General features: G+C 37.7%; 1 protein-coding gene across 1 annotated transcript in view; it reads right to left on the bottom strand.

Moving 5' to 3' along the window:
- NBAS (NBAS subunit of NRZ tethering complex) overlaps positions 1 to 21,039 on the bottom strand; it is a 363,692-nt gene that overhangs the window by 290,890 nt on the left and 51,763 nt on the right. The window contains exons 10-11 of the mRNA XM_065891748.1: positions 17,280 to 17,418; positions 10,536 to 10,604 (exon numbers count right to left, since the gene is read on the bottom strand). Of these exons, the coding sequence (XP_065747820.1) occupies positions 10,536 to 10,604; positions 17,280 to 17,418 (208 nt within the window). The remainder of the gene's footprint in view (positions 1 to 10,535; positions 10,605 to 17,279; positions 17,419 to 21,039) is intronic.

Here is a 21,039-nt window from a genome sequence, read left to right as displayed (position 1 = left end):
AAATCATGAGAGATTACTACAAGCAACTCTACGCCAATAAAATGGACAATCTGGAAGAAATGGACAAATTCTTAGAAATGCACAACCTGCCAAGACTGAATCAGGAAGAAATAGAAAATATGAACAGACCAATCACAAGCACTGAAATTGAAAGTGTGATTAAAAATCTTCCAACAAACAAAAGCCCAGAATCAGATGGCTTCACAGGTGAATTCTATCAAATGTTTAGAGAAGAGCTAACACCTATCCTTCTCGAACTCTTCCAAAATATAGCAGAGGGAGGAACACTCCCAAATTCCTTCTACGAGGCCACCATCACCTTGATACCAAAACCAGACAAGGATGTCACAAAGAAAGAAAACTACAGGCCAATATCACTGATGAACATAGATGCAAAAATCCTCAACAAAATACTAGCAAACAGAATCCAACAGCACATTAAAAGGATCATACACCATGATCAAGTGGGGTTTATTCCAGGAATGCAAGGATTCTTCAATATACGCAAGTCAATCAACGTGATACACCATATTAACAAATTGAAGGAGAAAAACCATATGATCATCTCAATAGATGCAGAGAAAGCTTTTGACAAAATTCAACACCCATTTATGATAAAAGCCCTGCAGAAAGTAGGCATAGAGGGAACTTTCCTCAACATAATAAAGGCCATATATGACAAACCCACAGCAAACATCATCCTCAATGGTGAAAAACTGAAAGCATTTCCACTAAGATCAGGAACAAGACAAGGTTGCCCACTCTCACCACTCTTATTCAACATAGTTTTGGAAGTTTTAGCCACAGCAATCAGAGAAGAAAAGGAAATAAAAGGAATCCAAATCGGAAAAGAAGAAGTAAAGCTGTCACTGTTTGCAGATGACATGATACTATACATAGAGAATCCTAAAGATGCTACCAGTAAACTACTAGAGCTAATCAATGAATTTGGTAAAGTAGCAGGATACAAAATTAATGCACAGAAATCTCTGGCATTCCTATATACTAATGATGAAAAATCTGAAAGTGAAATCAAGAAAACACTCCCATTTACCATTGCAACAAAAAGAATAAAATATCTAGGAATAAACCTACCTAAGGAGACGAAAGACCTGTATGCAGAAAATTATAAGACACTGATGAAAGAAATTAAAGATGATACAAATAGATGGAGAGATATACCATGTTCTTGGATGGGAAGAATCAACATTGTGAAAATGACTCTACTACCCAAAGCAATCTACAGATTCAATGCAATCCCTATCAAACTACCACTGGCATTTTTCACAGAACTAGAACAAAAAATTTTGCAATCTGTATGGAAACACAAAAGACCCCGAATAGCCAAAGCAATCTTGAGAACGAGAAAAGGAGCTGGAGGAATCAGGCTCCCTGACTTCAGACTATACTACAAAGCTACAGTAATCAAGACAGTATAGTACTGGCACAAAAACAGAAAGATAGATCAATGGAACAGGATAGAAAGCCCAGAGATAAACCCACGCACATATGGACACCTTATCTTTGATAAAGGTGGCAGGAATGTACAGTGGAGAAAGGACAGCCTCTTCAATAAATGGTGCTGGGAAAACTGGACAGGTACATGTAAAAGTATGAGATTAGATCACTCCCTAACACCATACACAAAAATAAGCTCAAAATGGATTAAAGACCTAAATGTAAGGCCAGAAACTATCAAACTCTTAGAGGAAAACATAGGCAGAACACTCTATGACATAAATCACAGCAAGATCCTTTCTGACCCACCTCCTAAAGTAATGGAAATAAAAACAAAAATAAACAAATGGGACCTAATGAAACTTCAAAGCTTTTGTACAGCAAAGGAAACCATAATCAAGACCAAAAGACAACCCTCAGAATGGGAGAGAATATTTGCAGATGAAGCAACTGACAAAGGATTAATCTCCAAAATTTACAAGCAGCTCATGCAGCTCAATAACAAAAAAACAAACAACCCAATCCAAAAATGGGCAGAAGACCTAAACAGACATTTCTCCAAAGAAGATATACAGAATGCCAACAAACACATGAAAGAATGCTCAACATCATTAATCATTAGAGAAATGCAAATCAAAACTACAATGAGATATCATCTCACACCAGTCAGAATGGCCATCATCAAAAAATCTAGAAACAGTAAATGCTGGAGAGGGTGTGGAGAAAAGGGGACACTCTTGCACTGCTGGTGGGAATGTGAATTGGTTCAGCCACTATGGAGAACAGTATGGAGGTTCCTTAAAAAACTACAAATAGAATTACCATATGACCCAGCAACCCACTACTGGGCATATACCCTGAGAAAACCAAAATTCAAAAAGAGTCACGTACCAAAATGTTCATTGCAGCTCTATTTACAATAGCCCGGAGATGGAAACAACCTAAGCGCCCATCATCGGATGAATGGATAAAGAAGATGTGGCACATATATACAATGGAATATTACTCAGCCTTAAAAAGAAATGAAATTGAGCTATTTGTAATGCGATGGATAGACCTAGAGTCTGTCATTCAGAGTGAAGTAAGTCAGAAAGAAAAGGACAAATACTGTATGCTAACACATATATATGGAATTTAAGGGAAAGAAATGTTATGAGGAACCTAGGGGTAAGACAGGAATAAAGACACAGACCTACTGGAGAACAGACTTGGGGATATGGGGAGGGGGAAGGGTGAGCTTTGACAGGGCGAGAGAGAGTCAGGGACATATACACACTAACAAACGCAGTAAGGTAGATAGCTAGGGGGAAGCAGCCGCAAGGCACAGGATATTAGCTGGTGCTTTGTGACAGCCTGGAGGGGGGGGATAGGGAGAGTGGGAGGGAGGGAGACGCAAGAGGGAAGACATGTGGGAACATATGTATATGTATAGCTGATTCACTTTGTTGTAAAGGGGAAACTGACACACCATTGTGAAGCAATTATACCCCAATAAAGATGTTTAAAAAAATAAAAAATAAATAGAAAAAAAACGAAAATCCATGCTAAATTCTGTAAGCAGAGTCTGCAGTATTTGGAAACCTGAATGCCTATTGGTTGGCAAGGAAGAGAATTCAGGAGTGTATGCTTTGGAAATAGGAGGCAATGGCTTTTCAATGAACTGTACATCACAATAAAAGTAAACTTCTAACATTCAAACCATAACCCCTCATATTGTATTAAGATTTCTCAGCATAAGAGAATAACAATCTTGTTCTCTTCTCCTCCATTTGAATTAAGTAGTTGTAAAGGCAATAAAATTTAGGTGTAGCTATAATTTTCACTTTGGTTAAAATGTGTCTGTGTGGGCTTCCCTGGTGGCGCAGTGGTTGGGAGTCCACCTGCCGATGCAGGGGACACGGGTTCGTGACCCGGTCCGGGAGGATCCCGCATGCCGCAGAGCAGCTGGGCCCATGAGCCACGGCCGCTGAGCCTGCGCGTCCGCAGTCTGTGCTCCGCAACGGGAGGGGCCACGGTGGTGGGAGGCCCGCGTACCCCCCCCAAAAAAAAAAGTGTCTGTGAATTTCTTTCACATTTCTCAACTACGAATGCCATTTTCATTTTAATCATCATTTCAACAGTTGGAATGTTGGTCAAGAATACAGAACTTGGCAGGGAAAAGAGGAAAGCTCCAAGATGAGGAACAAGACAAGGATGCCCCCTCTTGCCATTTTTATTCAACATGGTACAGAAAGTCTTGGCCAGAGCAATTAGGCAAGAAAAAGAAAAGGCACACAAACTGGAAAGGAAGAAGTAAGATTGGCTCTGTTTGCAGATCACATGATATTATACATAGAAAACCCTAATGACTCCATCAAAAAACTGTTAGAATAAATTTATAAAATTGCAGGATACAAAATCAACATACAAAATTCAGTTGCCTCTCTATACAATAACAGTGAACTCTAGGAAAGAGAAATTAAGAAAACAATCCCATTTACAATAGCATCAAAAAGAGTAAAATACTTAGGAATAAATTTAACCAAGGAAGTGAGAGAGATATACACTGAAAACTATAAAACATTAATGAAAGAAATTGAGGAAGACACAAATAAATGGAAAGAAATTCCATATTCATGAATTGGAAGAATTGCTATTGTTAAAATATCCATACTACCCAAAGTGATCCACAGATTCAATGCAACCTCTATCAAAATTCCAATGGCATTTTTTACAGACATAGAAAAAACGATCCTAAAATTTGCATGGTACCACAAAAGACCCAAGTAGTCAAAGCAATCTTGAAAAAGAAGAACAAAGCTAGAGGCGTTATACATCCAGGTTTCAAACTATATTACAAAGCTATAATAATCAAAACAGTATGGTCTTGGCATTAAAAACAGATATATAGGTCAATGGAACAGAACAGAGAGGCCAGAAATAAACTCAAGCATATATGGTCCATTAATTTACAACAAAGGAGCCAAGAATACACAATGAAGAAAATAGTCTCTACAACAAATGATACTGGAAAAACTGGATAGCCACATGCAAAAGAATGAAATGGACCCCGAATTTACACCATATACAAAAGTCAACTCTAAATGGATGAAATACTTGAACATAAGACCTGAAATTGTAAAACTTCTGGAGAAAGCATGGAGTTGGGTAAACTTCTTGTCATTGGTCTTGGGAATGATTTTCTTGGATGTGTCATCAAGGCAAAGGCAACAAAAGCAAAAGCAAGTGGGAATACATCAATCTAAAAAGCTTCTACATAGCAAAGGAAACTATCAGCAAAATGAAAAGGCAACCTACGGAATGGGAGAAAATATCTGCAAACCATATAACCAAAAGCGGTTAATATCCAAAATATACAAGAAACTCATACAACTGAATAGCAGAAGACAAATAATCCAATTTAACAATGGGCAATGAATCTAAATAGACATTCTTCCAAAGAAGACACACAAATGGCCAACAGGTACATGAAAAGTTGTTCCACATCACTAATCATCAGGGAAATGCAAATCAAAAACAATGATATATCATCTCATAACTGTTAGGATGGCTATTGTAAAAGAGACAAGAGATGATAAACACTGGTGAGAACATAGAGAAAAGGGAACCCTTGTACACTGTTGGTAAGAATGTAAACTGGTATAGGCACCATGAGAAACAGAATGGAGTTTCCTAAAGAAAGTAAAAATAGAACTACCGCAAGATCCAGCAATCCCACTTCTGGGTATATTTCCAAACGAAATGAAAACATTATCTCAAAGAGATACCTGTACTCCCAAGTTCACTGCATCATTACTCACAATAGCCAAGGTATGGAATACACACACACAAAGGAATATTATTCAGCCTTTAAAAAGAAGGAAATCCTGTAATTTGCAAAAACATGAATGAAACTGGAGGGCATTTTGATAAGTGAAATAAGCCAGATACAAAAAGACAAATACTACGTGATATCACTTATACATAGAATCTTAAAAAAAAAAAAAAAAGTCAAAATCATAAAAACAGTGAGTAGAACAGTGTTTGCTTACCAGGGGCTGGGGGTTGGAAGAACAGGGAGAGGTTGGTGAAAGGGTACAAACTTTCAGTTATATGATGAATAAAGTCCCAGGATCTAATGTATAACATTGGTAACTATAGGTGACAACACTGTATTGTATAATTGAAATTTGTTAAGAGTAGGATTTAAATGTTCTCACACATATACACAAACACAAAAAGTAAATATGTGAGGTGATGCATGTATTAACTCAATGGGGGAAAATCCTTTCACAGTGTATAGGTACCTATATCAAATCATCAACTTAACTATCTTACAATTTCATCTGTAAATTGTATCTCAATAAAGGTGAGGAAAAGAAAAAGAAAACAGTGACTATCACTTACCACCTGCTTCCGTTTACGCCATGAGGTTTTAACTTCATTAAAAGGTAGTCTAGCTAAATAATTACTTGGTAAGTTAGCATCCCTGGGTAGACAGCATGGGGCATAGAAAGAGGACTTTGCACGGTAAACTGTCTTCTTACATTAGTCATTCATTTATGGCCCTTTTAATTAACTTCACTGTCAATTCTCCTATTTACCTCCTCATCTCAAATCCCTTCCTAAAACTTTTGAAAAGATATCTTCCCTTACTTCATTGAGTCTTTTGTGTAGCGATGTAATACTAACAAAATACTACAGAAATTAATAATGTGAACATTATTTTAATTTCTACTTCTCATTTACACTAAACCACTAGCTCAAATGTCCATTTGATCTTGTGTTAATTAAAAACACTAATTAAAGCCTTCTCCTACTGGAGCAATATTTGGAGTAGGAACTGTGTCTTCTCTCAAACACTGCAATAAAACTTTTCAACTGTCCTTTCTAAAAGAGAGATTTTTTTTAATGTTAAATATCAGACTTTCGTACTGAGATTAGTTTAAATTGCCTCACTTTCTTCAACTGCCTATCATCTATATAGGACAATTAAAAATGAGTGATTTCCAATTTCATTATACCTTTCAAATGTACAAGCTATAGTAAAATCAAAGTACTGAATTCTAGTGCACACGTTCAAAATGTTCTAAATTACTACATATGCTTAAAGGAAAAAAAAACTCAGCTCAATCAAAGGTGAATTTGTAAGTACTGCTCTTCCAACACTCGACAATTATTTTCTGAATATTACACATTCAATAATACATAGTACATGCCAGGCACTGTTTTATACTCTGGGGAACCTGCAGTGAAAAAAACAAACATAAACCTCTGCCCTCAAGGAATTCGGTAGGTGCTCTAACCCACTGAAGTTTAGAAGTCTGACCCCAAAGAATAAACAGAAATCTGTTTTCAAATCAAAAGAAAGTCATCCTCAAAAGCCCGGTTAACAACCTGAGGGGGGGAACACTGCAAAAGTATGAAGGAAATAAAAAAGCCTTTGGAGAAAAAAAAGTTTCCAAGCTAATACCCTTTTCAAAAAAATTATTTTTTAATTATAAAACTTTATTAAAACTGTGAGATATTGTCAGGAGAATAGATATGTACACCAATGAAACAGAAAAGAGAGCAGAGAAACAGAGCTACAATGTACCCTCTGTAAATGTCTGTCCTGACAGACATTATATAAATTATGGTGGCAGTATATAAATTATGGCATTATATAAATTAGTTGGGAAAGAATACAGCACTGAATTAATGGTACTAGCCACACAGAGCATATTATAAATTAGATTCCTACTATATCCAATAAAAAGAAATTCAAGATGGATTGAAAACTTACAGGTGAAAAGCAAAACCATGAAACTTTTAAAAGAAAACATAAAACATCTTTACAACATCAGCATGTGAAAGAACTTCGTAAGACCTCAAAGCCCAAAGCATAAAGGAAAAGATTTAAATTTAAACTTTCTGGAGGAAGGAAGGATGGGGAGTTCGGGATTAGCAGAAGCAAACTATTACACGTAGGATGGATAAACAACAAGGTCCTACCGTATAACTATATTCAATATCCTGTGATAAACCATAATGGAAAAGAATATGAAAAAGAAAAAAAAACCATATAACTGAGTCACTTTGCTCTACAGCAGAAATTAACACAAGACTGTAAATCAACTATACTTCAATAAAATTTTAAAAATAAATAAATTTAAACTTTCTGGTGACAAAAGCTCAAAAGAAAACAAATAATTTTGATTATTCATATACTCTTCAAAAGATAATATATGCCAGACAACCAGCAGTTGATTATTTTGAATCATGTAAATCTGGGGTATACTAAACCACAATTAAAAAGGACCCACAGACTACTAATTATTGGCTCTATGATTATGGATATAAAGAAATTAACAGATCAGAACGGCAGCCACCACTATCATTTATCATGTGCCTGCAAGGTAGCACTCACTGCCTTAGCTATTTTATATACATTCCCTCTAATACTATCCAATCAGTGTTGCTGCTTTATAGTCTGACAAGTGAACAGAACAAAATGAACTAAATATTAACCATGTGGTTACTATATAGGAAAGCACTTCCTCTTTAAAAAAATAGCAGTAGTTAAGAGATAACACATTTTAAAAGAGAAATAGAATTGCCACCAAACTTGAGTAGTAAAACAGATCATTCTTTCTGAGATAAGAGGTGATTTTTAACTTGGGCTACTTTTAAGTACAACATATCTTGGCTTCTGCTTCTTCAATTGTCCAAGTAAGGGTTTAGACAAAAGCCAACAAGAGGTAGTGAAAAAAAAGCACTAGATCAAGAGCCAACTCAAGACCAAACCCATCTCTGACACTATCTAGGTAGGTGAGTTTGGGAAAGCCATTTCTCTTGAGGCTTTAATTTCTTCATCAATAAAATAGGCATCATAATGCCATTAATGCAAGCTTCCTCTGAGATCATGCAAAAGGACTTATAAGCTAGAAAGTATTCACAATAATAAGGAATTATTACATAATCTCTATGAGACCTGTCAGGTCTAAAATGATGGTGCTAAAACTCTATGCCCCGTAATTATTTCTGGGCTAGGAACCACTGAATACAAACAGGATACTCATATAACATTCAGATATTTACTGAAAGGCCCTGATTTTACAGTACTACTTTCATAAAGTCTTTTTAAAAAGTCCAAACAGTTAAGGATTCCAGTACCAGGTGCCACAAAGAAAGATCAAAACGTAAGGAAATTAGTTGCTACCTTCTCCCTCCTTCTGTTCAATCATAGGGGATACCGATGAAAACAAGAAAGAGCTGAGTTCCACACAAAAGAATAACCAATAGCAGGAGACAAGGTAACATGAATCTGGAGTTCCCAGGAGGTAAGAAAGAGTAAAAAGAAGATGGACATTTTATAGTGACTGAACAGTTACATTTGCCTATTAATATACCAAATCAACTAATAAACACAGCATCTAATATGTAAAGGATATGGTACAAAGTCATGTACCAATATATCAATCCCCAAATAATTCTTGTTCTAAACACAATACAATTATGTTGGTCCCAATAAAATAACTACGGAACACAAACAGTAAGAGACCATGGACCCTACCCCACGGCAGAGTGGAGCGTTCTGCAGTGTTCTCCGACACTTCCGGGACTTTGCACATGCTGCTTCCGGCCTGGAAACAACCAGCCTTCCCCTATCCGCCTGAGGATCTCTTACTTCCAAATCAAGTATCACCTCCAGAGTTCAATGGTCCCTCTCTGCACCTCAACGGCGCTTCATATTACATTACAGGACAGGTTATGAAACGTGTCATATTGTCCTGTTCTACAGCTGCTTCTACATCTGACTCCCGCACTACACTGAGGGCTCCTTGAGGAAGCACACTGCATTTTATTCATCTATTTATTCTCATCTCTAACACCATGGCTGGCTCAAAGTGCGTGCTTGCTGACTGACTAAAAGAATAAATAAATGCTGACACTCCACATAATTACTTATCATCAAAAGAATTAAAAAATGAACCCTTTAAAATTTGTTAAAGATACAGTTATTATTTAGATGGAATTAAAGAGAATGGGAAAGGATCCAGGGAGGAAAACAAAGTAAAGCTCTCATGCACTATTATGGTAACAGAAAGACCAACAGAGGCAACACAGTAAATTAGAAAGAACAAAGTACATGGCAGAGGCCAAGGCATTTAGTCTTGCTTATGGTTCTTCACCTGCAAAATGAAGACAAACTGCTTGAAATGACTAAAGAGAATGCTAACTGGAAAACTGTAAACATACAAGGGATTAAAAATGAAAGTGACTTTCCAGACATAAAGACAGAAAAGCCAAACCAACCCAGAAGATATGAATTAGTCGAAGTCAAGGGCACAGAAATAACTAGGACTCAAAATTTTAAATATATTAAATACAAATGCAGCAAGAGAATACATGTTGTATTTCTTAAAATTTCCATATTTCTTACAATTTCCCTTAGTTAAGAAATTGAAGAAATGAAAATTAATTTGTTTGATTCGCCCCAAAACTGGAAGGAGTATGATCTGAAGCCCCATGTATGTCAAGACTCTTGTGAGAGCCATGTAGAGGGGATGACTATAACCATCTCCCTCAGAGACAGTGCCAAAGCATACGGGTATATCTAGGATGAAACTGCCCAGCATCTCTGAGATGGATCCATGTTTCTCCTATTGAAGAACAAAACAGTTAAGCCCAGGATCAATGTGGCTCAATCTCTTGAAACACCAATAATCTCAGATTTAGGAAGGAATCTTTTTTTATTTTAAAACCAACAAACATAAGGGATATGTTATGGACAAGGATACAAAAATTCACAAGATAGAATAAGAAACTTCAAAGATATATAATGATTCCAGGAGACTTCTTTGGGCTATATCCCCAGATCCAAGAGGACTAGATTCATTCTTTTTTTTTTTTTTTTTAATTTTCTTTACTGAGATAAGAATGATATATATAGTAAAATGCACAAATCTTCAGTGAACAGCTCCATGAAGTCTTATTAGTGCATACACCCCTGTAATGTATAATTAAGAGCAAATTCAGATGAAAATCTGTAATATTCAAGATTCATTCAACTCTGTCCTTAAGGGGACCCTCGCGAAGATGCCAATTTGTATTACCTGTTCTTGCCCCTGGCGACTGTAAAACTTGCCACTTAACATCCTTAATAATCCCAGGGTCTTTGGTACCTACAAAATAGACACACATCATAAAAAAAAAGATCAATGGAAGGCTTCCTCATTGTTTAAAGGCCTTTCATCATGAAATGAAAACTACAGCATATCTAGTATTTTAAGAAATGGTTAAGAAAATCATGAATAAGTATCAGAAATCTTGGTGAGATTTTGTTTTCGTTTGGGAAAAAAATCCAACAAGTGACAAATCTTACAAAATGTACCCATAATCAAATGTATTTTTAAATACATACGTAACAAGTCTAGTACAATCTATGCAAATTAGAATCTAATGAGTGGCTCTTCTCAAATGAGTCTGGCCCAGGTTACCATTTTATCCTAGCATCACTATGGAAAAGGTCAATACTCCCAACAGAAATTTCATTCATGAAGAAATTGATCCCATACTTGAAAAACACCAGAAAAAAATCACTGAGAAACAAGTATTTGAAATAATAAAACAAGACTAGTTTTGTCTCTAGATTTAAGAAATATACTTAAAGCAAGAGGGAGAGATGTGTATAATTTTTTAGAAATGGAAAATAAGCATTGTTGAAGTTGTAGAGAATTTGGAACACTGGTCCATTGCTGGCAGGAACATAAAATGGTACAGCCACTGTGGAAAACAGTCTGGTGGTCGTTCAAAAGTTAAACGGAATTACCATATGATCCAGAAATTCCATACTAAGTATATACCCAAAAGAACTGAAAACAGGTGTTCAAACAAATACCTGTACACACAAATGTTCACAGCAACATTATTCATAATAGCCAAAAAATAGAAACAACTTAAATGTCCACTAACTAAAGAATGGATAAACAAAAGGCAGGGTTTCCCTGGTGGCGCAGTGGTTGAGAGTCCGCCTGCCGATGCCGGGGACACGGGTTCGTGCCCCGGTCCGGGAAGATCCCACGTGCCGCGGAGCAGCTGGGCCCGTGAGCTGTGGCCACTGAGCCTGCGCATCAGGAGCCTGTGCTCCGCAACAGGAGAGGCCACAGCAGTGAGAGGCCCGCGTACCGCAAAAAAAAATAAAATAAAATAAAAATAATAACTTTTTTAAAAAGGCAGTATATCCATACAACGGAATATTATTCAGTCATAAAAAGGAATGAAGTACTGGTGCACACTAAAATTTGGATGAACCTCAAAAATATGTCGCTAAAAGAGAGAAGCCAGATACAAAAGTCTCATACTGTATGATTCCATTCATCTGAAATTTTCAAAACAGGTACATCCATAGAAACAGAAAGCAGACCAGTGACTGCCAGGAGCTGAGGTGAGGGAAACAAAAGGGAGTGACTGTTTAATGGGTCTGGTGTTTCCATCTGGGGTGACGAAAATGTCTTGGACCTAGATAGTGGTGACAGTTGCACAACGCTGTGAGTGTACTAAATGCCACTGAACTGTACACTTTAAAATATTGAATGGTCCATTTTATGTTATATGAACTTTACCTTAATTTAAAAGAAAAAGGCAAAGGGGGGGGCGGTATTCTTAAGCTGAGGTTAAAAATGTTCCTACCAGAACTGCTGAGCAGCTGAAGATAGTACTGACGGCCTAGCTCCACATTTCCTCCAAAAACAAGAAAATACAAGAAGAGAAAAATAAATCTGCATGAAAACCACACCCTCACTTAACTTGAAGATCAAGGATCTTCAAAATCATTGTAAGTAGAAAGAGAAAAACCACCAAACTCCAGTGTGTCATCTCCACTGCTCTTGCCATCCCCACGCTCCCACCCACCCTGACCCAGGCCGACACAGGCTTGTGGTGAGCAAAAGCAGACTGAAAACACACTGCAGGGTCCAGGAGGACAGATGCGACAAGCTAGCAAAGGGGACTAAGGTCAATCTAAAACCACTGCCAAAAATTGCAGTCTAAGAAAACTTTCCAGAAATGAAAAAAGACCTGAATCTATATATTGAAAGAGTGAACAGGTACCTGGGAAAATTAACCCAGAAAAATCAACTCCAAGAAATATTCCAAGAAGGATACTAGATTTCAAAGATAAAGGAAATCCTCAAGGCCTCCAAACAAAATGGCCAAGTAACATACAAAGAGAAGATAATTTGACTTGCATCAACTTTTCAAATTCCACATAAAAGCAAAGCAACAATAGTGCTGTGTTTTTTTAAAGTTCAATGAAAGAACAGGTAAACCAAAGATTTTATAACCAGATAAGTTTTCCTTCAAATGTCCAGGCTATGAAAAACAATTCTGACACACAAGAACTTAAGGAACTCTTCATCTGTGAGCCCTTCTCAAAATACCTATTAGAGGATAATTTCATCCAACCAAGAGGTGACTGGGAAAACTTCAAACAAAGGGACAGGGAACATTTTAAAATACATAAATGAACATCTATGACTAAAGAAACATGATGATGAGGGTTGAAACTATCGTATAAATATTGTGTTTTGACAAAATAGAAATAATGCAACTAGAAAAGGGAGGAAAAAGGAGAAGGGGAAAATAAAACCAACTAACTGATTGTTGTATAGGCAATTAATAGGAATTAAAGAATACCAATAACCTGATAAACTGGTAAAATACTGGAGGGCACTGATAACATCAGTAAGACAGTTTCAGTGAAATCATGGAGGTAAAGCCCCATTCAAGTGAATTCAAGAGAGAAAAGAAAAGTTGGAAATGGATCAAGTATAGATGACTCTTGAACATGCTGAAGGAAAGGAACAAATGGGCTGGTAGCAGGATTTAGTAGGTTCTAAGTCCCCTAAAACTAAAGAGTTTTTACAATGGCAAAAATAAATGCATGTTGTTTGCTGATAAACCTAATGGGCAGCAAGATTCATGATGTGGATAAACATCCTTCAATTAGCAAGTGTGAGATCCAGTGGACAAACGGAGGAGCTGGCCTTAGCTAGTGCAAGTACAGCTCATCTGTAATAACAAGAGAAAAGGTACGGAAATTAGGTGCATATGTAGGCAGGTGGTAGGATCTTATGAAAATATTCTGATTCCTTCTGTTTTCTCAGGGAAACAGGATTTCAAAAACCCTGTGTTCTTTCCAGAACAACATTCTATACTGAAAAGGAAGCAGCATCAATAACAAAAAAGTCAGTTTTGTTCATTTTTTATACATTTTTTCCAAAATTTCCACCTTAATAATACAAATAGATAATAATTAACACCGTAGAACATTTTATTGTTTATCAACGGCCTTCATATATCTTACCTCATTTGATCCTGGCAAGAGCCTTAAGACACCAGTGGTAAGTGCTGAGCTAGAATTCCAATCCCAACCTTCTGACTCCTGAGCCGGGCTCCTTCCTTCCCCGCAGTGACTGAACTCTCCCCTGGTATTTGCTATAGCTTCTTGCCCTTATTTGTGGGCACAGCTGTACCTCCAGTACAGTAAACCCCTTGAGGGCTGCTACCTGTATGTTCTGATACCTGCATCGGTGATTTGATGTTGAACAAATGAATAAATAAAACTATCTCCTATAGATGGCACGGACATTAATTTGGAAACTTTACTCAAGGTATATATGGAATTTTGCATAGCCTCTTTTACAACCCAGCAGCCTTGTGAGAGATGAGAATATATGTGTCAGCAGCATTTTTCGGTGGATACCCACCCCAAAACAATAGCAGCCTTAAACAAACAATAAGAGGTTCCATGCAGACAATATCTGTCACCTGACAAGAGGAACTAATCTTATAGTTTCAAATTACTTTGAGGTAGGGGAAGGCTACACAGAATGATTGTGCGTTTAGCTGCAAGACACATTAAAAAGGCACTAACAGGGCTTCCCTGGTGGTGCAGTGGTTGAGAGCCCGCCTGCCGATGCAGGGGACACGGGTTCGTGCCCTGGGCCGGGAAGATCCCACATGCCGCAGAGCAGCTGGGCCCGTGAGCCATGGCCGCTGAGCCTGCGCGTCCGGAGCCTGTGCTCCGCAGCGGGAGAGGCCACAACAGTGAGAGGTCCGTGTACCGCAAAAAAAAAAAAAAAGGGCACTAACACAATTAAAGTACACTTGCAGCATTTCAAGAAGTTTATCGTACGGCGGGGCACTCAATTTGCAATTCAGTATTTCCCCCCACTTATTTTGTCACTGCACAAGCAATTTTCCTTTAAGAGACTCCGATATTGAAGCTTCAGGCCAGAGAGGGAAGGACCATACATAGCAGAGCAGATTCCAATACTTCAGTAAGGAGCAAAGTGAAAGCATGGAGAATTTAAAGAAGCCACGGTGAAAAAAGGTTTCATAGTATGTGACAGTCCTCCATGCCTTCCCCTGTCCCAGACTCTGTCACAAATATACTTGATTACACCATATTGAAATGGCCCTTCACAGTTTGCCTACTTTCTCTCGCCTTATATCCTCCATACTTACCAATTCTTCCTTTTTTTCCCCTCAACCTTTTATTTTGACAAATTTCCTAGCTACTGAAAAGTTGAAATGATTACACAATGAAATACCAGTATACCTTTTACCTGAGTTCACCAATTATTAACATTTAGCCACATTTGCTTTAACTGTATGTGTATGTATACTTTTTTAAAAAATGTTTTTTGACTGAACCATTTAAAAATAAGCTACGGGGACTTCCCTGGCGGTCCAGTGGTTAGTACTCGGCACTTTCACTGCTGAGGGCGCGGGTTAAATCACTGGTTGGGGAACTAAGATCCCGCAAGCCACGTGGCACAGCCAAAAATAAAATTAAAAACTAAAAAAATAAGCTGCAGACATCACATTCAGACAGAGTCAAGAGATAAAATTGTTCAAACCCTTTTCAGGATCTGCCCTGATACATCTCACATATAAAACGACAAGCTGGGTATGAAATCGGAGACAGGAACATGACTAAATTATAACAAATATGAAATAACATGTCCAACTGCTAACTCACTCTTTTTTAAAAAATAAATTATGGGATAATCATCACAGCATAAATTTGACAATGCCAATGAGATGTATGTAATTTCACATGGGGAGTGAGGAAAGTGCTAAACAAGAGCTACAAAATCTGGTTCCACCCCTGCTGCCCTATTTCTAGTTGTTAAGATCTCCCAGGGCCTTAGGCTCCTCATCTGTGAAATGGGGCTAATAACACTCAAACTGGACTCCTTACTGGATCCTGCAGAGAGAATAAATGGGTGCTAGAGTGAGTAAAGGGACCGTGAATGGAAGAAAAAGCACACGACACAGTACTGTATAAACTGATGTACGAATATAAACTGTTTTGAGGTCTGGTGCCATATTGAACCAATACGTTGACCTAATTTAAAAAAAAAAAAAAAAACCCTACTACTTTGTTGGGTTAAATTCACAATCACATATTTCAGCGTATGCTAAAAACTAAAGAAAATAATTAACGGAAGCTTACTATGATTGCTAAAGATTTCTTTTCAAAAGTACTTCTTCACTAGTTCTTCTTCAACATGAAAACGTTTAACCATTGTTTTACAGGATTATTTTGAAATCAATATATTTTGAGGCAGAAATAATGGAACAAATACATTCATAGGAATAACTAGCATGGCACATTCACTTACACCATGTTTCACCTTAATTTCTTGGTTTCTTCCCTCATTAGAAAAATACCGTATCTGAGTGCCCACCAAGTATCAGGGTAAGCACAGGGTACGTAATTATGATCTTACAGTTTATACAAAAAAGTCAAGATACATATTATCACAGAGTGGCCAACATGGTAGAAACAATGAATATTCACTAATATCTAGCTTTTCTTGCCTGTCTGGACACACAGAAAACTACTTCCCAGGCCCCAAGGTAGGAGGGGCCACATGATGAGTTCCAGTAAATGAACTGCGAGCAGAGGTGATGCCAGTTCTGGTGTAAGACGGTTAAAAAGTCCCACCTTTTAGTCCTCTCCTCCCCCCTCCTAAGGCCATGAACTGAGACAGCGGGCCCTCAAGAGGTCACCAGCCCCCACATATCCTTTAGTCATCACTTGGAACAAGTTGTTCAGGGTAGTCATGATATCAACAGCAGGCTTTGCCACAAATAAGGAACACACTTTCATGGGGTAACCCCCAGAAATGTCAGGAGTTTTATTTGTTTGTTTATGTGGCTCTTTTTATTATCACAACAGAGCCTAGCCTATACTGACTATTACAGCATAAAGGAGTGACTGACAGAAAACAGAAATTCAATTAAAGAAAGAATAAATGAATGGTTGGACGAATAGCACTGATCAATATGGAACAAAATGGAAGTACGAAGGCAGCTAAGAACTTGAACAGGGGAACTCATGCCAGCGTTTGTACCCTCATTCTGCCACTTGCTAGTGGGGTGGCCCAGCTAAATTTCACTTTCCTCATCAACAGACTGGAGCTACTAACAATACCTACCTCAAAGGGTTACTGAGAATTAAATGAGCTACTACACGTAACAGCGCTCAGAACAGCTGCCGGCACATCAAAAGGGACTTAATAAATGTTAATGTCTAAATAAGCAAACGCAAGTAATGGGATTACTGTTAGGCTGTTTTTCTGATATCTGCAAATATTGTTACTAAAAATGAGACTCAAGTTAAATAAAACATTCTTTAGGTAAATTTGATATTTGAAAGAAGTCCTAAAATTTCACTTGCATTAGGTTACTTTCTTCATTTAAGGCAAATTGTTTCCTTCTCTGTATCTTACAAAGGGCTTATCTAAGACCTATTAGCAAAGTGAAATACCACAACGAAGACTTACTGCAGTGACCCTGTCTCCACCATGAGTAACTGGCTTATAATAAGGTGATCCTGAAAGAACTCTCCAGGCAGAGAGTCCACAGCTAGCAGCTTTTGGTATGCCCACTTCAGCAGTTTCACATCCACCGACCAGTAAAAGTCTAAAAATGAGAAAGATAAAAAGAATTGATAAATTACAAATAGGAACAAGACAACATCAAAACAAACAGAGCAGAAACCTTCACAAGGAAAACAAATAAAATTAGTATATACTAATCCTAGAAGGTAAATATTTTAGAGGGAACAACCAATAGAAAACCAGATGGGTTTTCAACTAGAATTTCACCTTCATTTACACATTCAAACATCTGAAAATCAGATGAGAACTCAGAAATGAGAAAAAAAATGTTTCCAGGTTGGCCACTGAATATCTAAGGAACTATATCAACACCAATAAACTTTAATAAACAGATACATCACCTCACATAGACACATATGTACTAGTTACAGCAGTGCATCGGAAGCAATGAGGGCACAATTACAGATGCTAGAAAGAAATGACAGCTGGGATTGCTGTGGATGGGTCACTAATAACTATACTGAAATAAGACTGTACATTATGACTCGTTCACTTTTCTGTTTGTTATACTTCATTGCAATTAGAGGCCAGTTACCAACAGGACAAGCAGTCTTACAAGTACTAAAGGTTAAAAGACTATGTGACCACTACACAAACTAAGCTGATTAATAATGGAACCCAACAGTTATGATTTTTAAAGTTAAGTCATGTTTAGTAAATCTGGCAGGGAACGTATAAGACGTCATAATCACCTATAGAAAAAAGAAAAATGTTTGAAAGTAAAACTTCTGATACATTAAAGGAAAACACTTGTCCCCAATAAAAATAAGGCAATGGAGTAACAGAAGAGAGAAGCCAAATCCTTCTTAATGTCTCAATTTTTTAAAAAGGCCCTCCCTACAGGCAGGAAACTCCTTGCTGCTTAAGAAAAAGAACAGGTTTCTCTGGTCATGTCCACACAATGCTCCCCCTACACAATCTACCACTATCCCAAATGACAGAAAACAACACCAGGCTCCCTTTACATCAGAACGTACCTGATATCTATCATCACCAGGCCCCCGCTGTGTCAAAAAAAAAAGGATGCACTTCCTCACACAACGAATTAGTGCTTATCTTTTTCTAGACCATGCTCATAGATAAATCAGAACTTTAAAAATTTTAGTTTCTGCATAGAAATCAAAAGGGGGAAGGAAATGACACTTCCTAAGACTCCTCAGAGTTGGCATATCAAAAGACTGACTTGGTTTTATGGTTATGTTAACCAATGATGACTCTTAAACTTTCTATAATCCTAAGTACCTCATGAGGTAACACCATGAGTTACTCAATACAGCCAGCTGAGCCCATCAGTAGAAGGGTGTGCTCAAGGGCAGTCAGACAGAGCGCTACATGTTAGTGCAGAAGCAACACCTGTCCTCTGTTAATTCTGCTTACCTTGTGGGGCAAGCAGAATAATGGCCCCCAAAGATGCCCATGTCTTAATCTCTAGAACCTGTGGCATCACGTGGATTTAAGGTTGCTAAGCAAATGACCTTAAAACAGGGAGAGTATCCTGGATTTTCCAGGTGACCCAAATAACCACAAAAGTCCTTAAAAGCACAAGAGGGAAGCAGGAGAGTCAGTGTCACAGTGATGTGATGTGAGAAAAAGAGTCACCCAGTCTCTGCTGGTTTTGAGGATACAAGGGGCCAAGGAAGCTGGGCTGCTCTAGAAGCTGGCAGAGGTAAGAAGACAGATTGTCCCCCTGAGCCTCCAGCGAGGACACAGCCCTGCTGACACCCTGATCTTAGTTCAGTGAGACCCATTTCGGACTTCTCACCTCCAGAAATGTAACATAAATTTATTTTAAGCCCCTAAATTTGTGGTAATCTGTTAGAGCAGCCACAGAAAACTAACACACATCTTGTTTATTTCCCAGCCCTGGAATTCAGACAACCTGTCAGTCTCTCATTCCACCAAGTGCCCTCTTCTCATTTGACCACCTTCCTAACTTTCTTCTTTTTCTTCACTCTTAAGGAGATATAACTGACATACAGCACTGTATAAGCTTAAGGTATACAGCATAATGATCTCTTTTTCTGTCAGTCTGTTTTTGAAGCACAGGTGACCTACAACACCATGTTAGTTCCTATTCTGAACTAAGCTAACAACAATAAAAAAACCAACAATAATAATTTTTTAAAATCTCATCTCTACATATACTCTCAGATGTAAAACTTTCAAAACTGCATAAAACCCTTCTAGGTTTAGCCATAGAGCTTAGCCCAACTCAGTCTCAAAATTCATAAAGTAATGTAAATGTGCTTTATTCGCAAACACAACTTGAGCCTTTAATCAAAGCCTTTTTCCTACTGCTTTTATATATATAGTCTAACAAGTTTCCATCACAGCAAATCATAAGCAACAAACTCTGAGAAGATGCTTGAAGCAACCCGCTGGGCTATTTCTACCCTGCGCCAGTCCTCAGAGCTAACACGTAATTAACGCTGTTCACCAGGGCAAAAGAGATTTTGGTCCAAAGTCAAGGTAGGAATACGAGTATTACTTGCCTATAGCAACCATTCTGCTCAAATGATTTTTACACCAAAACAATTTCAAAAAAAATAAGTAGACCTAATGCAGATAAAATCATATCATTCCTCTGGCTCTAACTACCAATTTGAAAAAAATACAGTTGAAAAAAGAAAAATACTTCAAACAACACTTCAAAGATGCAATCTAAACAATAGGAAATCTAAATGTAAAATAGATAGCTAGTGGGAAGCAGCTGCATAGCACAGGGAGATCAGCTCAGGGCTCTGTGACAACCTAGAGGGGTGGGATAAGGAGGGTGGGAGGGAGACGCAAGAGGGAGGGGATATGGAGATATACGTATGCATATGGCTGATTCACTTTATTATACGGCAGAAACTAACACAACGTTGTAAAGCAATTATACTCCAATGAAGATGTTAAAAATAAATAAATAAATAATGGGAAATCTAAGAAGTCTACACAGTAGAAAACTACAATGACCTGGCTTCTTCCAAACACACACACACACACACACACACACACACACACACACACACACTCTCTCTCTCTCTCTCTCTCTCTCTCTCTCTCTCTCTCTCTCTCTGTAAGGGTGAGAGAGGAGGAGAGAATGGAGAGCAGATCAATGAATTAAAAGAGAACACAGTCTGGATATTTGAAGATATGGACAAATTATTGTTAATTATCTTTGCATATGACCATGGTTTCATGTTCATGTTTTTAGAGAGTCCTTATGTCTTAGAAATACACACTGAAATATTCAGATGAAATACTACGCTGTCCAGAATTTACTTCATGATATTCTAGGCACAGGAGGGTGGAGGCCCGGCTGAGGCCATAGATGAGATGAGGCTGGCCGCGAGTCGACTGTTAAACTGAATGGCAGGCACAAGGGAGTCAGTATATTCTGTGAACATGCTTCAAATTTTCCGTAAGGAACTTTTTTTTCAAAAGTCACTTTGTTAGGAAAAACTCCTCTGAATAAATAGAAACAAAACAGGTAATTTTGAATATCTACATTTCTGAATATAGTCACAGTACTGTTTCAAACGGAAAACATGTGATTCTCATAAAACATATCTTTAAAAACCAGTAGCCTATTGTTATAATAAAAATAAAACACTATTTGAGAATTCAACAAATCTCTAAAAGGTCAGGATAAAGCAGA

Source organism: Phocoena phocoena, chromosome 14, assembly GCF_963924675.1.
Source record: "Phocoena phocoena chromosome 14, mPhoPho1.1, whole genome shotgun sequence".
Taxonomy (NCBI): domain Eukaryota; kingdom Metazoa; phylum Chordata; class Mammalia; order Artiodactyla; family Phocoenidae; genus Phocoena; species Phocoena phocoena.
The sequence above is the reverse complement of the archived record's forward strand: the minus strand, read 5'-3'. Positions and strand labels throughout refer to the sequence as shown.